The sequence below is a fragment of the Globicephala melas genome, chromosome 20 (genome assembly GCF_963455315.2).
Source record: "Globicephala melas chromosome 20, mGloMel1.2, whole genome shotgun sequence".
In the NCBI taxonomy this organism is placed as follows: Eukaryota; Metazoa; Chordata; class Mammalia; order Artiodactyla; family Delphinidae; genus Globicephala; species Globicephala melas.
The window spans coordinates 17,663,186-17,679,542 of record NC_083333.1 but is presented as its reverse complement, the minus strand read 5'-3'; the positions used below and the strand labels follow the sequence as shown (position 1 = coordinate 17,679,542).

The 16,357-nt window shown below is 46.6% G+C and overlaps 1 protein-coding gene across 1 annotated transcript in view; it reads left to right on the top strand.

The window, feature by feature from the left end:
• The window catches only part of CDRT4 (CMT1A duplicated region transcript 4), an 84,259-nt gene that overhangs the window by 1,603 nt on the left and 66,299 nt on the right, over positions 1–16,357 (top strand). The window contains exon 2 of the mRNA XM_060290799.1: positions 10,261–10,343. Within this exon, the coding sequence (XP_060146782.1) occupies positions 10,261–10,343 (83 nt within the window). The remainder of the gene's footprint in view (positions 1–10,260; positions 10,344–16,357) is intronic.

Genomic DNA, 16,357 nt, shown 5'->3' with positions numbered 1-16,357 from the left:
AAAGCTTTCTCAGAAACCACTGTAGACTTTTGCTTCTGCTTGCTTACATCTCATTGGCCAAAGTGGTGTCACCCAGGTGTACGGAAGTCTGGAAAAGCAGGTATGAAGGTGGGCACATGGCTGCCTTGAGTAAAAGTGAGGTTTTGTTAGGGGAGAAAGGAGAAAGGGACATTGGGTAGGAAACTGGCAGCGCCCACCACATACTTCTCATGGGGGCTTTATGCAGAGGGCACCGGCTGCTGCTGTGGCTGGTGCTCTCAGCACCGTTTCTACAGTAAATAAATAGCCTTGGATCTGGACGGCGTTTTCAAAGCCAACTTTTGATGCACAGCCATTAAGGCACTGTTCGGTGAAATAGTTCTGTGAGGGCGCAGGCTGCTGTACTCCTATGTCTATATTCTTACTTTCTTGTGATTTGGGGGTTGGATTTAGGGTGTTTAGAGCTACACCCTCGAGTTCTCTTGAGGTGGTGCTGCCCCCGAGGGAGGGTGTTTTTGTAAATGTGTTAGTCATTGGTTAGCAGGATGATTGGTTATTTTAGTGGGCGGAGGCTAGGGATGCCTGGAGCTTGTAGCGCACAGGACAGTCCTGTACAACCCCCAATTGTCCTACATCTCTATAGCTTCCATGTGTCCCATGAAAATTATGTACATGACAGTCCTGCTATAAAGAGAAAGGAAAAGCAACCCCTGACAGCTGTCAGCTGGAGGCTGACCTGGCCCTTACAGCTAGGCTCTGGTGTCCTCTTTGAACATGAGTAATTCTCTACGACACCAACATCTGACAAGGCTGGTCTGTGACCATGAGGCAGCAAGACAGAAATGAGGACGCTTTGTAGTCATGTTGGAGCATAGAAACAAGAATACCGTGCAAACCACAAAACATGAACAAACACCCCCTCTCCTGGCCTATGCGGAGACTGCGGCTGCTCTGCTGAGCATGGTCTTAGACCACTCTGTTCTTCCTACCACCTGGATGAAAATTACTAAGGTACCTACTCAGAATTGCTTTGCTTTCTGAAAGCACCCAATCTGGAGTAAAACTATGGGTCATGGAACCCTGCTTGAAATCCCCTAACACAGGCCCAAATTCTGTGATAAGCCCGTCCTAGCGCCCTTGTACTGAGACACCCCATGGTGTGTGGTCTTCCTTGTGCGAAAAGTGCTAATAAACCCACTTTGGTTCAACCACAGTTCTGTTCCGCATGGTCTCTAGCTGGTGAGCATTGACACTGATTAATAATTATCCGAGCTTAGACTGTAAGTCCTTTTTTGTTGCAGATTTGCAGCACTTGACTTACCCAAAAACGCAACTCTCAAGTGAAGGAAGGTTGTACTCTTTCAGTACCTTACCAAGAGTGTCTCACCAGTTTGAAAACTGTCACCAGTTTTCGTGTCAATGTTGCTCATGGCATTTGAATTGCAAGTTAAAACCCCTGCAGCTGCATTAGTCTGCTTTGTAGTGGCCACATATACGGGAATTATATGTATATTTGCGAGCACCCGACTGTGTGTCACATGCATGTGCAGGATTTGCATGCCCAGGAAAGACCTGAAAAGGCCCTAATCTCTCATCTCTAGATGGTCTTGAGGCTCTGCACAGACAGGAAATAAAGGCTTAGGTAGAGTTGTAAACTTCTGGAGTGTTGAAGGTGTGCCCCAATGCACATGAGCCCCTCAGCAAAAGGCAGAAGACTTATTTCAGGTGCTTAAGGAAATATCTGCCTGATTATTAGCTGAAGATGAAGCTAACTGAGTAGAGATTTCAGTGGCTACACATGACAGAGTACGGATTTACAGAATTAGTTCTGGAAAGTCACTAAAAAGCCTGCAGCCACCACCACAATAAGCATTAAAGGGAAGGGGCCACAAATCTGGTTTCCAGAGTTGCCACCTTATATTACTGAAATCGTCCAGTTTTCAACAACAAAAAATTACAAGACATGCAAAGAAACAAGACAGTGGCTCGTACACAGGAAAAAAATATTCAACAGAAACCTTCCCTGAGGAAGCCCAGATTTTAAATCAGCTGTCATATATGTTGTATGTTCACAGATCTAAGAGAGACTTTGGGCAAAGAACTAAAAGAAAGTAGGAAAATGAGCTGTGAACAAAATGCAAATATCAGTAAAGAGTTGAAAAATTTATAGAAAGGAAGCAAACAGAAACCTTTGGAACTGAAAAGTATGGTAACTGACATGAAAAATTCACTAGAGAAGTTCAACAGTCAGATGAAAGAGAACAATTGAAAATAGGACAATTGAAATAATGCAGTTTGAGGAGCAGAAAGAAAGAATGAAGAGTGAATATAGCTAAAGGGACCTGTGGGACCATCAAACATATCAACATATATGTTACGGGAGTCCCAGGACACAAGAGAGGCAGAAAGAATATTTGAAGAATTAATGGCTGGAGACTTCTCAAATTTCATGAAAGACTTGGAAAAAAAAAAAACCCCTACATTAATCTGCACTTTCAAGAAGTGCAACAAATTCTAAGGATAAATTCAAAAGAGATCCACATCTAAGCACATCATGGTTGAATTGTCAAAAGCCAGTGACAGAATATTGAAAGCAGCAAGAGAAAACAATGCATCACATGTAAAGGATGCTCAGTAAGATTAAAAGCTTGCTTCTCATCAGAAACCATGAGGTCAGATGACACATTCAAGATAGACTTTAAGACAGAAAGAATTGTTACAAGCGACGGGACATTACATACTGATAAAAGGGTCAATCCATCAGGAAGGCATAACAATTATAAACATATATGCACTTGACAACAGAGGTCCAAAATGCATGAAGCAAAAGGTCAGAGGATTGAAGAGAGAAATAAAAAACTCAGTAATCATTATTACTAGTGGTTCACTATTAATAATTTAATGATTAAGAGAGAATCCATATAAAATATTCAGCATAGGCCCAAGCATATGGTAAGCACTCCGTAATGGTAACATACTCAGAAAGGAAAACAGAGTTGCTTAGCTAGTTAAAGGTAGAGCAGTCAGGAGGTCTAACTCCTGGTTGAGTGGCTTCCTTATGATTTAGATTCCCATCCAGTATGTGGCATGGAGAATTCAAATGGAGAAAAGCGGTCAGTTGCAGGAAAGAATGCTGATTCTTTTATTTTTTATTTTGCTTAGAACAAGTTAGAGATTGTAATATTATAAGCTGGTAACTTACTGTAGTGTTCATTTACAATTTATTTTCTATTCAGAGCACATCTTGTTATTTATGTTTTTCAGATAGTTGTTGAAATCCAACAATGCTATGGACCAGTCTTCACGGTAAACATTTTTTTTAGGATTATCGCCTTTGTCTGCACGCCCTTTTCTTCTTTTGCTTGTAACTTGTGCATTGTCCACTAGATGGCAATACACCAACATAAAATGGAAAGGAAACAGCCATACTGTAGCATCTTATTTACTCGATTTAGTGGGAAATGATAGTTTTCCTGGAAAATTAGCCTGCAAGTAGTGGGTTAGGACTAAATCCATGCTTCCTACTGTAGAATAAATTAAAAACAGTGCTGATGAATGAATAGATGCTGAATGACTAAGTACAATCATATATTTAGTGCTTACAATGTACCAGACCCCAGGATAGGTACTACATACAGGGTACGTGTCTGCTTTCCTCATATCACCACCCCCCCCTCCCTCCATTGAACAGATGGGGACTCTGAGGCTTAGAAGGTCAGTAGCTTTCCCAAGGTCATACAACTAGAGAGAGATGAAGCCAGGACTGGTCCGTGGCAGGGAAAGATGATGAGTTTGAATTTAAGATATGCTGGGTTTGAAGCCAGTGGTCACATCCAAGTACCAGAATGCAATGGAAGCATGGAATTCTACCTTAGGATTGGGCAGAAGCTATGAATTTAAGAGGCATCTCTGCAGAACAGAGTTGAAGTTGTAACAACATATGTGGGCTGTTTTGGGCAGAGCGTCTGTTAAAGAAGCAACAGCTGAAGTGTAATCCCCAAGGAGAAGGTGACGGCAGAGGGTTAGGGGGGCGAGCACTGGTGGCAGAGAGTCCTGAGTTGAAGTCCTGGCTTCACACTTCCTAGCGGCGTGTTCTTGGGCGAGACAGGTGACCTCTTTGACCCCTTGCATTAACCTCAGGAGGAAGAGGCTATCTCCATTTTACAGGTGAGGAAACTGAGGCTTGCAGAACATAAGAGCTGACCCAAGGTCATGGTGCATCTAGTGCGTGATGGCTCTAAGATTCAGATCTGGAGGGTCCAACTTAGGCTTACACCGTTAAGTACGGCATGTGATGCTCCCCCAGTCGTAGCGCGTAGGACACTGGCTAGTAATGCCTCGTGTATGTGTGAGTCTCCTTGTACCAGTCAGAGGAACAGACCAGTAGGAGATATAAATGTAAATTATATCTATAGATCTATGTCTATATTTACATCTTATGGATATATTCCTTGAAATAAACTCTCTCTCCATATCTATATCTACCTACCTAGTGCATGTACACAGACACACAGACACACACAGACACACACACACACAGACACACACACACGCATTTATTTCAAGGAATTGGCTTATGCAGCTGTGGGAGCTGGCCAGTGCTGGTCAGTATGGTAGAACAGCAGGCTGGGACTCCTGGTGAGGAGCTGATGTTTTGGTCTTGAGCCAACTTCCTTCTTCCTCTGGAAACTCAGTTTTGCTCTTAAGGCCTTTTAACTAATTTAAATGGGGCCGATCCACATTCTCCAGGGTAATCTCTTTTACTTAAAGTCAGCAGATTGTGGGTGTTGACCACATCTACAAAATGCTGTCACAGCAACACCTGGATTAGCGTTTGATTAAAGACCTGGGTGCTGTAGCCTGGCCAACTTGACACCTAAAACTAACCATCACTCTTCTCCAAGTCTGCAAACGCTGCGACAGCACGAGGCTCTCTTTCTTGTTGACCAATGCCAGGGACCCAGCGGCACCCAACAAACCTTATCTGAGTGTGTACTGACGCTCCAACAGCCTGGGCAGAAGTGAACTTTCAACTGTAGACCTGGAGAGGTACAGATTTTCGGTGTCTTGAGTCCCATGTTACTTCCTTTGGGGCCCCCTGGATTGAGCAGCAAGAAATGAAGATGAAGTAACTAATGGTCCTCGCCAGCTGGGGCCGGGAGCAGGGCTGCTGCCACCACTAAGAGCTGGGTGGGGGTCCTTGTAGAATGCTGGGTGTCTGCTGGCACCTGTTTCCAGCCACTGATGCTACTTGTCTTTGTTGGGATGAAGGCACAATGTAGCACAACCTGTGAGGTTAGGTAAGAGTGGATAACTGTGGATCTATGAGTGCCTGTGGTCACTGAAAGACCAGCCCTGCATGCGTCCTTCTGAGGCCTGGCAGCCTCTTCTGATACAATATGGAGACAGCATAGTGGATGCCACCCAGATGGTGGAAGAAGCCACCAAAAATTAGGCTAAAAAACGCCATCCTTCGGGGAGCCTTCTTGGGCATCTGGTTTCATACCTCCCACCACTTCAGAGAGGATGGCATCACCTCTTCCTTGAAGAGCATTTAAACACATCTTGGAACACTTGCTCACCTTCTCCTCTGTCTTCTCTGGGATCTCGTCACGCTGCCCTCCTAGAAGCATGGACGCATCCCTTCGTTAGCTGTATCTACAGGAGTAACCTGACGACAACCAAACTCATCTTGATACCCTAAGCCCTAGGACAGAGGCGGGCTGTGGCAGATGCTGCTCAAGGCTTGTACAGATTTCAGAAAGCTTTTTAAAAAACAGGGGTGGTGGAGGCAGAATACCTGCCAGGACTGAGTTGTGTCCCCTCCCTGGCTCCCCCAGTTCTATGTCAAAGCCCTAACCACTGTGACTCTTGGGAGGTAGAGCTTTTTGGAGGTAATTCAGGTAAAATGAGGTCAGAAGGGTGGGTCCTAATCTAATAGGATTGGTGGCCTTATAAGAACAGGAAGAGAGAGATCTCTCCATGTGCACATGCCAAGGAAAGGCCGTGTGAGGACACAGAGAAAGTGGCCGTCTGCAAGCCCAGAAGAGAGCTGTCATCAGAAGCTGAATACGTTGGCACTTTGATCCTGGACTTCCAGCCTCCAGAACTGTGAGAAATGAATTTCTGTTGTTTAAGCCACCTCATCTATGGTATTTTCTTATGATAGCCCAAGCTGCCACTGCAATACTAATCATAATGAATTGTAATCTTTTAAAGCTTGTCTCATAGAGGATGTGAAACGAGCCAGAGAAGCATCAAGGAAGGAGAGACTAGTTTCCCTGAAGTCTCTTCCAACTCCTAGGAGAAAACAGGGAAAGGGCTTTCTAAGTCAAAAGAATTCCTCGTGCAGGAGCGTGGAGCGTAGCACGCAGATGCTTGGGCATGCGCGCGCATGCGCACACACCACTGTGTGCTACAGCCACGGGAGATACCTCATTGCTCTTCAGATGTGCAAGGCTTTGTTTAGCAAGACATCTTTTAAATGTTCTGGATATTTATCCCTTGTCCATGACATGTGTTCTGTAACTTCAATTTTAACTTGGTTTAGGATGTTTTTGGGCATAACAGCTTTAAAAAAATATGTAGTCAATTTGTCAGCCTTTCCTTTTATGACTTGATTTTTCAGTATTCATTTAAAACACTTGTTCCTTAAGCAGTGCATAGTGGTACTCTATATTTTCTTTTAAAATGACAATGTAACTTTTCATATTTAGCTTTTTAAATAATCCAGAATGTATTTTGGTATACAGTGTGAGGCAGGGATCTCTTTTTATCTTTCCCCAGATAGTCAGTTGTCTCAGCACCTTGTACAAAACAGTTCAGAATTTTCTCTCTGATTGTAATGCTGCTTATGGCAAATATCAAGTTTGCCATATGCACAGGTCTATTTTTCTTATTTATTTGGAAGGGTGCTTTATATATTCTGGATACTAATCCTTTACCATTGATATATGTTGCAAATGTTTCATCTCATTTTGAAATTCTGATCAACAGAAGTTTTTACTTTTAATGTTGAAATTATCAATTTTTAATGGTTTCTTTTTTTTGTTTGTTTTGTTTTTTGTGGTACGCGGGCCTCTCACTGTTGTGGCCTCTCCCGTTGCGGAGCACAGGCTCCAGACGCGCAGGCTCAGCGGCCATGGCTCACGGGCCCAGCCGCTCCGCGGCATGTGGGATCTTCCCGGACCGGGGCACGAACCCGTGTCCCCTGCATCGGCAGGCGGACTCTCAACCACTGCGCCACCAGGGAAGCCCCTAATGGTTTCTTTTTTATGCATCATATTTGGGAATCTTTTTCTTACCCTAAGGATATAAAGATATTCTCCTAAAATTTTCATAACTTTGTCTTTTACCTTTATGTGTTTAAGCCTCTAAGATGAACTTTTTTTGTATGGTATGAGATAGAGTTCCGTAGTAAATTGTATTATTTTAAAACAATTCTTCCTTTTCTCTGTGCCCTTGCCATGGCTCACTGTGGGCAGAATATACTCCACTTTCTGACTGTCTTTGAACTTAACCATGTGACTCGCTTTGGTGAATGGAATGGGAGCAGATATAATGTGTGCCCCAGCCAACAAGAGACTTTTAAGTGTGCTATGTGGTTTGGCTCACCCTCTTGGGTTCCTTACCTGCAACATGAGAAGTGCGTGTCCCAGGTCCCCTCTTCTCCTCCAGCCTGGCTCGGAGAATGAGAGACAGCTGGAGCAGGCCTGACTCTGAACTGTTAGATGTCACAGCTGGCATACAGACCTGTATGTGCGTGAGAAAGAAATGTTGTTTGTTGTAAGCCACTGAGATCTTGGGGCATGTTTGTTATACAGCATCATTGCAGCAACAAGGCTGACTAACACTAGATTTAATTTATTTTTATTTTCAATATGGATAACCAATTATTGAAATATCCATCCTTACCACATTGATCTCCAGTACCAATTCTGCCATAAATTAAATTTCTGCACGCATGTGGGTCTGCTTCTGGAATCTCTTTTCAGTTCCAATTCTCTATTTGAGTACTTACTTTACCATTTTTAAATATATTTAATTGGGTTTGATTTTATATTTTACTTATTTTATTTATTTTTAAAATTTATTTTAAAATGAATGTGTTTATTTTTGGCTGCATTGGGTCTTAATTGCTGCACGTGGGCTTCCTCTAGTTGCGGTGAGTGGGGGCTTCTCTTGTTGCGGAGCACGGGCTCTAGGCGTGCGAGCTTCAGTAGTTGTGGAACGCAGGCTCAGCAGTTGTGGCTTGTGGGCTCTAGAGAGCAGGCTCAGTCGTTGTGGTGCATGGGCTTAGTTGCTCCGCAGCACGTGGGATCTTCCCGGACCAAGGCTCAAACCCGTGTCCCCTGCATTGGCAGGAGGATTCTTAACCACTGTGCCATCAAGGAAGTCCTTATTTTATTTTTAATTTAATATTTTACTGAGGTATAGTTGATGTACAATATTGTATAGGTTTATATAAATGGAGTGTAACCTTTAAAAGTTGTGAATCACTATACTGTACACATGTAACTTAAATAATATTGTACATCAGCTATACTTCAGTAAAAAAGGTTACACTCCATTTATAGTTATTACAAAATGTTGGCTAGATTCCCTGTGCTGTGCAGTATATCCTTGTAGATGATTTATTTTATACGTAGTAGTTTGTACCTCTTAATCCCCTACCCCTATCTTGCCCCTCCCCACTTCCCTCTCCCCACTGGTAACCACTAGTTTGTTTTCCATATCTGTGAGTCTGTTTCTTTTTTGTTATGTTCACTAGTTTGTTTTATTTTTTAGATTCCATGTATAAGTGATATCATACAGTATTTGCCTGACTGACTTATTTCACTTAGCATGATATCCTCCAAGTCCAACCATGTTGTTGTTGATTTTATATTTTAAAAGAATATTTTTTGGGGCTTCCCTGGTGGTGCAGTGGTTGAGAGTCAGCCTGCCGATGCAGGGGACACGGGTGCGTGCCCTGGTCCGGGAAGATCCCACATGCCACGGAGCGGCTGGGCCCGTGAGTCATGGCCGCTGAGCCTGCACGTCCAGAGCCTGTGCTCCGCAACGGGAGAGGCCACAACAGTGAGAGGCCCGCGTACCGCAAAAAAAAAAAAAGAATATTTTTCATCCATGTTCATGAGTGAGACTGATCTGAAATTTTTCTTTTTCAGATTGTCCTGTTGAGTTTTGATATCAAGGGTATGACTGCCTTGTAAAGTGAGCTGGCAGGCATTCCCTTGTTCCCTATATCATCCACTTCTTTAACACTGGAATTATTGTTTCCTTAATAGTTGGTGGTACATTGGAAGAACAGCCTGAGCCTTGTGTTTTCTTTGTGGGAAGGCATCAAGGTCACATTACCCTCATAAAATCAGTTTGGGAATATTTCTTTCCTTTGGAACAGTTTGTATAAAATGTGAATTATCCATCCCTTGAATGTTAATAGAAACGGCCTCTGAAACTCTAGGTGGGGTGATTGTGTGTGTGTGTGTGTGTGTGTGTGTGTGTGTGTGTTAAATTCCTAATTTGATTACTTTTATTGTTATTAGTCTGTTCAGGCTGCTTTTCTTGAGTCTGTTCTTTATATATTTTTAAGAGAGTTGTCCCTTTTGCCCAGTTTTGAAACATGGGAGTGAAAACATGATCAGGCCGGAGTTTTAGAAAGATCTCTTGGTCAGGTAGAGTCGCAGGCACTAGAAAGCACACATTTTCCCATTTACACTTTAATTTTAGGTATGTGTTTGGGAGGCTGGGGCTTAGAGGGAGGAGCTCTGGCTGTGTCTAACTTGGTCCCACCCCCGTCAGTGTCCAGGTTCTTTCCTTGTGGGTGTGGAGCTCCATCACTTTTAACCTTGCTAATCCCTTCAAGCCTGGTTTCCTCATCTGATAAATGGAGGTAATAATACCCACCTCACAGAATTGTGAGAATTAAGTGATAACATATATGCCAGCACCTGTATAGATTCAGACATAAAAAACCCTGTGGAGAGCTCCCAGACCAGACATTCTGATGGGACTCTCAACTGGATGGATCTCTAAAAACGCTCAGAAATAGCTCTCAAAATCACAAATGTATGTTGTGGGGACTTCCATGGTGTGATAACAAGGCCTGGACTTAACCTCCCATTGTCAGTTGGAAAGCTGAACAGGGTACATAAAAGAACTTTTTTCTCCCAGGCATCGGACAACAGGTGGTGCACAACTGTGGTGCCTGAGAAAAGGGATGACAATGAAGTGAGCCTTATAATCGCCGGAGCTTTCTGCCTGGAGGCAATTTGACACCAGGATCAGGGAGGAGGAGCCCAGAGAGAGGCAGGCAGCCGCCTTGAGTTGTGAGATCAAAGAAGGTCCAAAGAAGCCAGCCCAGGGTAAGTTAGGTGATCTGAGAAAACCAGGTCACCTGGAAAACAGGGCCAGTCCTGGGACTGCTTAACTGGGAGCAGGAAGGGCGCCGACCTCAGATGAGTGGTGTTCTTCATGCTGTGTATGGCCCTGGAAGACAGAATCAGGACGGTTGGATGGAAATTAGGAAAAGAGGTTTGGGCCGAGCCCAAGGAAACACTTTCTAGGAGTCGTGGTTGATTGGGTTGGAGTGGCTGCCGTGCCCGGCTGGGCTGATGAAGGGACTGGGCAGCGTGCCAGGTTGTTGCCGAAGGTGGTTTTTCAGGGGGACAGGGGCTGGGCTCAATGCTGCGCAGGGCCCAGTCCCGAGGTTGATTATGGTTTGGTTTTGATAGCCTGGCTTCTGTAAGAGGCAGGCGACAACTGACTGCATTTAAAGCCTGATGAGAAAACTGAAAGTCCCTGAAAGCCCCACCCCATGAAAAAACAGAACAGTTTTCCCTACGCATCATTTGTATTTATATTTTAATTTGATCTCTCACCTCCGTGTGTTTCTTCTTGAAGGCAGGGACCATGGCACATCTATGTTTTCATGTCCCCCTCCCGTCCCCTCCCGGGAATAAACCCCATGGTTACCAGGTGCTTTCTCAATACCTGAGCGTAGGGGCTTGGCCTGAGGAAGGGCTGGCAGACGTGCATCCTGTGTGCTGCCCTTCCTCCTGTGCCCCGGCGGACATCGCTAGTCAAGCATGGAGTTCTTTTCCACTGAGCTCAGCCTCAGCCATGGCTCTAGACTGTTGCTGCTAATTAATTAGAATTAGTGCTGACAGTGTTTAACTCTCCGCCATCGTGGGGCTGAAGGAATGCTTAGGAGTCAAAAAGCACAGTAATATCCTGTCCTGGTCACAGTCTATGTTTTTCACCAACGGTCATCTGCTTTCCAGTACGTGGGCACAGCTGGCATGCTGGTGGTCTGGCTGAGAGCCAGGGGGACATTTTGGGGGCACTGAATGCTAGGAATGCCTTGGGGCTGATGGAATGAAAAGGCTTTGGAACTTGGATGGGATACTGATATAGCATCCAGGGTTGCAACCACGTAGGGTAGGAGGTGGGACTTGATCACATCTCTGAACCCCTTATTTTTGGGGTGGAGCCTGATGCGATGTTGGCCTCCCACTTCAGACTGTGAGCACCTGCAGATGTTCCTCTTGGGTGAGGCTGATTTCAGCCTAATTGCACTGCAGTAGAGAGAGGGCAGGTGTGAGACTCAGCTCTGAGCTCATGTTCTCTCTCTCTGCCGCCTACCAGGTGAGCAGCCTGGCCTCCACCTCTTTGAGGAGGAGGTGACAACATCACCTGATAGTTGTCTGGAGATTTAATGAGAAAAACTAGGTAATGTGTCAAGCACACAGTGGATATTAAAAAAAAAAAAAAAATGACCAGCACGAACATACTGTTCACTGTGTGCCGTTTGCTGCTCTGTGGGGTATAATGAACGCATAGATTAATTCAGTCAATGCTCAGAATAACGCTGTGAGGTTCTGTAAGTATCACCCTAACTTGATAAGATGAGGAAACTGAGGCTCAGAGCAGTTGGTTCTACCCAGGGTCACACAGCTGGTACTTGGTAGAAACAGGGTTCTGACCCAGAGCCTGTGCCCTTAGCTGACACTCCCCGTGTTGCCAGCGTGGCCACCAACACGCATACGTTGGCCACCAGCTCCATGCAAGATGCTGTGTTAGGTACTGGGTGGACAAATATTAATAAGATACATTTGGGAATGAGTGAACGGGGACATGAAATCGAGTAGGACACAGTTTGGGGGCCACAGAAAGCTTGTAATCAGTGTGGGGTGATGGGATAGGGCAGGAAAGGAGGGTCCCACGGAAATGACTGGCACTCAGTAACCTTCCAGAAATCTCTGCAGGTAGATTGTTAGATAGGCACTCTAGCTTACGGAGCCGCCTGTTTTGAGTTTGCTGGGTGTGAACTGACTCACCGGGGCTTGGTCAGCACTTGGCGATTGGACCCTGCCGCGTTTCTGAACCTGCACCCCTAGGGTGAGATGCTGCGTGCCCACCTCGCCAGGCGGCCCGAGGTGGGCAGGCACGCAGGCTCGCCTAGTCCAAGCTTTATGCCCAGACTGGTGTCCTTACAAGAAGAGGAGATTAGGACGCAGACACAAGCAGAGGGACGACCAGGTGAGGACACAGGCAGAAGGTGGCATCTAAGCTCCCCGGAGCGAGGCCTCGGGAGAAACCAGCCCTGCTGGCACCTTGATCTCAGAGTCCTCCAGACTGTGAGGAAGTCAGTGTCTTGTCTGAGCTGCCCGGCCTGTGGTGCTTTGTTACGGGGGCCTGAGCCCACTCCGACACTAACCATTTTCCATCTCACCTCTCACACCAGCTTCCAGACCCCTGGGGTTCCCTCCACAAGCACCACCAGGCTTTCTTCTCTGTTCCTGCTGTTGCCTCCGCTCTGGCGCCCTGCTGTGGCGGCCCCAAGCCTCACTGTGTCTGGAACCTGCAATCTGCCCTGGAGACGAGAGACTCCAGAGCAAGGGAGATACTGATGAAAGATGGGATTTAGGATAATTACAGTCTCAACCCCTTGGTGTACTGTTCAGAGGCCTGTCTTCTATTACCTGGCCTTTCTGGATTCTGGTTCTCTACAAGCAAAAATGATTAAAAAAAATACTCCATGATTTCTCTCCTCTGAACCCAAGTGACTCTGGTAACATTTCGTCATAAAAGTCACATCCAGCGTAGTAGCCGGTGTCTCGCTGCTCAGGCCCAGCCCCCCAGGGAGGCCTCCCGAGTGGAGAAATGCTGCTGCTCTGGGTGGCAAGTCCTCCACGGAGCCTGGCACTGTGCCCCGTTCACCCAGGTGCTGGTTCTGGGTCAGGCGCCCCCAGGAGGGATACCGAGATGACGATTCTCCTGCAAGCCTTGTGCTCCTGGTGTCCGCACAGCAGTGGGAGGAGCAGGCTGGAGAGGGTGTGGTTTTGGGCTGAGTCCCGGAGGGGTAGCTTCAGCCTGTTTCTGAAGGGGAGCCCTGGAGTGTCAGCTAGGCCTTTGTAAGTTTTGAGTGCGTCTCTGGGAGCAAAGAGCAAGGGAGCCGGGCTCTCTGGGCTCCTACCCATCAATCGCTGGCCACGGGCCACACCCAGCGGGGGTTGGAGGCTCCTCGCCATTTCTGGCTGGTTCTGGAAGAGCCGCTCCAGTAGCCCAAGGGCAGCTGTCCAAAAAAGACTTGCATCTGTGGGCTGTTGGAAGGAAAAAGCCCCCCGAAGCCAGGGAAAGGATGCCCCCCCACAGTGAAGGGGTCCCTGGGACTGTGGGCAAAGCTCCCAACTGGGAGCTCCCTAAGGCCAGGGTCTGTGTTTTGACGTCTGCATCCCTTGCAACCAGCACGTCTGACACATAACAGGTGGTCAGTAAGTGGACGTGCTGTGGACTGAATTGCGTCTCTCCTGAGATTCCTGTGTGAAAGCCCTGACCCCCAGTGGGAAAGTATTTGCAGACAGGGCTTTGGGGAGATGATTAGGTTTTAGATGAGGGTATGAGGGTAGGGCCCCCATGATGGGATTTGTGCCCTTATAAAGAAGAGGCACCAGAGCTCGCTCGCTCGCTCTCTGTGAGGACACAGCTAGTAGGTGACCACCTGCAAGCCAGGAAGAGGGCCCTCACTGTAAACTGACCATACTGGCACCATCGTCTTGGACTTGAGTCTCTAGAACTGTGAGAAAATACACTCCTGTTGATTGAGCCGCCTTGTCTATGGGGTTTAGTTCTGGCGGCCCGAGCTAAGACCAGATGGATGAAGAGCCTGCTCCAACCTGAGGGGAGATTATTTTAGTTTTAAAGGGTGTGTTTGCTGCCAGATCGATGGTGCACGTTCATCTTTGGAGTCTGAATCCATAGGCCCAAGGGAAGGCCCTGGGCGAGCCCCCCGAATGGGAAGGAACGTCTTCTTGGCGGCGTCTCGATGCCGCGGTTTCTGGCGAGTGACGGCCGCTGGGTCTCTGTGCCTCTCTCACTGTCGGCCCCTGGATTCAGAGCCCATCTGAGAACATCAGAGAAGCCACTTTCTCCTTTCAGCTCCTTCTGTTTTGTGCTGGGATCCAGGCAGTGGTTTACCACGTTCAGTTTTCAGCATCATGAACTTTTGCCTTCCCTGTGTCCCCAAATGTATTTTAGTGTGAATTAGGAAAAGGTTGCCTGGAGGGTGGTGAGACCCAGGTGTCCATTTTACCTGTTTCAGACCGTTTACGGATATGTTGCTCACGTCTTGCTAGGAGCAGGCAGGCGATTCCAAGAACTAAGCATTCGGTAGATGCCAACTCCTGGCTGAAAAGAACCCTTTGTCCTGCAAGTTGATGCCGGGAACAGGAACCCTCAAACTATCAGTCAGAAGGGAAAGAAAGCATTTTATCTTTTTTGCTTTGAAAATGTAAATTGAGAGATTTAAGGTTATAAATCGTGGTCCTCTTGGTAGAATCTTGGCTGTTTGGATAGAATCTTAGGACTGGATGGCCTTATGGGCCCTGATGTTCAGTTCCCCTCTGAGGCTCGAACACCCTCTGTATTTCTTATTCTTTCCAGTAGTGAAAAATCTAAATAAAGAAAATGCATAACTGTTTTAAAGAAGAAATGCCCAATTGTTTTCGCACAGAAAGTTTCTTAAAGCACAGTTTAAAATTCAGTCCACTCTCAGGATATTTTTAGTGTCTTGAGAATGTTCCAGATCGCTGACTCAGTAAGCCCAGGCTCTTAGAAATGAGTGTTTTTAAACCCCACAATGTAACATTGTCTAAGGTCCTTGCCATTTGAGTCTGACCGTACAGTGCGAAGTCGGCCCTGGTTTCCTATGGGCTGTTCTCAGCCTTTCTGAGCATCCAACACCCCCCAACTCAAATCTGATGATAGAGCAAGTTCCGGGCATAGCATAGAGAAGAGGGGACCTGTGGTGGCGTGTGAAAGAACAGAAGGTTACTGTGTTCATGTCGGTCAGAGCCGCAAGGGCCCCCGAGCTGGTGGAAGCCAGCATCCTCACGTTGCTGAGGACGAAATGAAAGCCCAGGGAGGGCCAGGCACTTGGGGAGGCCTCACGGTGCCCGTTTGCTTCCCTTCCTTCAGCTACCCAAGCGGGGGAGTGGGGGGCCTGCTCCCTCTTGGCTCAGTGGAGCTCCTAATCCGGGCACCTTCCTTTGGTGCAGTTAGGTCTGGTCACGGTGGTAGCATCGGTTTGCTTGACACACATGGATGCCTCAGGAGGTGGTAAACAGGGAGTGTGACCCAGTATTTCCAGATCTAAACTATGTTGCATTACACAAAATATCTCAATGATCTATGGGCTATTTAAAATTTCTCTGTCTCTTTCTCCCCCTTCTCTCTCCTATCTATCTATCTATCTACCTATCTACCTATCTATAGTGCTTATCTAATAATCAGTATGTACCGCAGAGAGAGAATGCTCCCAGTAGTCTCGGATTGTAGCAACACAGATCACTTCCAGATGGGCAGCTCCCATTGTACCACCGGATGGGACCATGTACTCCCCTTCTTTATGAGCCTCTGAGCATTGCAGGGGCTGTGTGGGCTCTGTCATGGTTACGGGTGCTGGAGAATTCCCCCTGGAGCCTTGGCCTCTTTGAGTCACCTCAGGGAAAGCCCCTTTGGAATCCCAGGGAGGCAGACAGGATCTGGTCCCAGAAGAAAAACCTTAGATCTCATGATGTCTAGCCCACCGATGGAGAATGCCAGGGCGCATATAGAGCCCAACTCAGAAACACTGTGGCAAAGGTTTTATACACGAGACCCGTCCCCCTGCCCAATGTGTCTTCCCTAGTCTTTTCCTAATCCCAGCCCTTTTGCCCGTAGCAGCCCACATCCCAAGGAAAACGGAAGAGAAGGCATCCATGGTTTGTCTTTGCTGGCTCTTCCAGTAACCATTGTTTGTGTCAGTAGTTCTCAAAGTGGGATCCCAAGACCAGCAGCGCCACCGTGACCTGGGAGGTTATGAGACATGCAGGTTCTG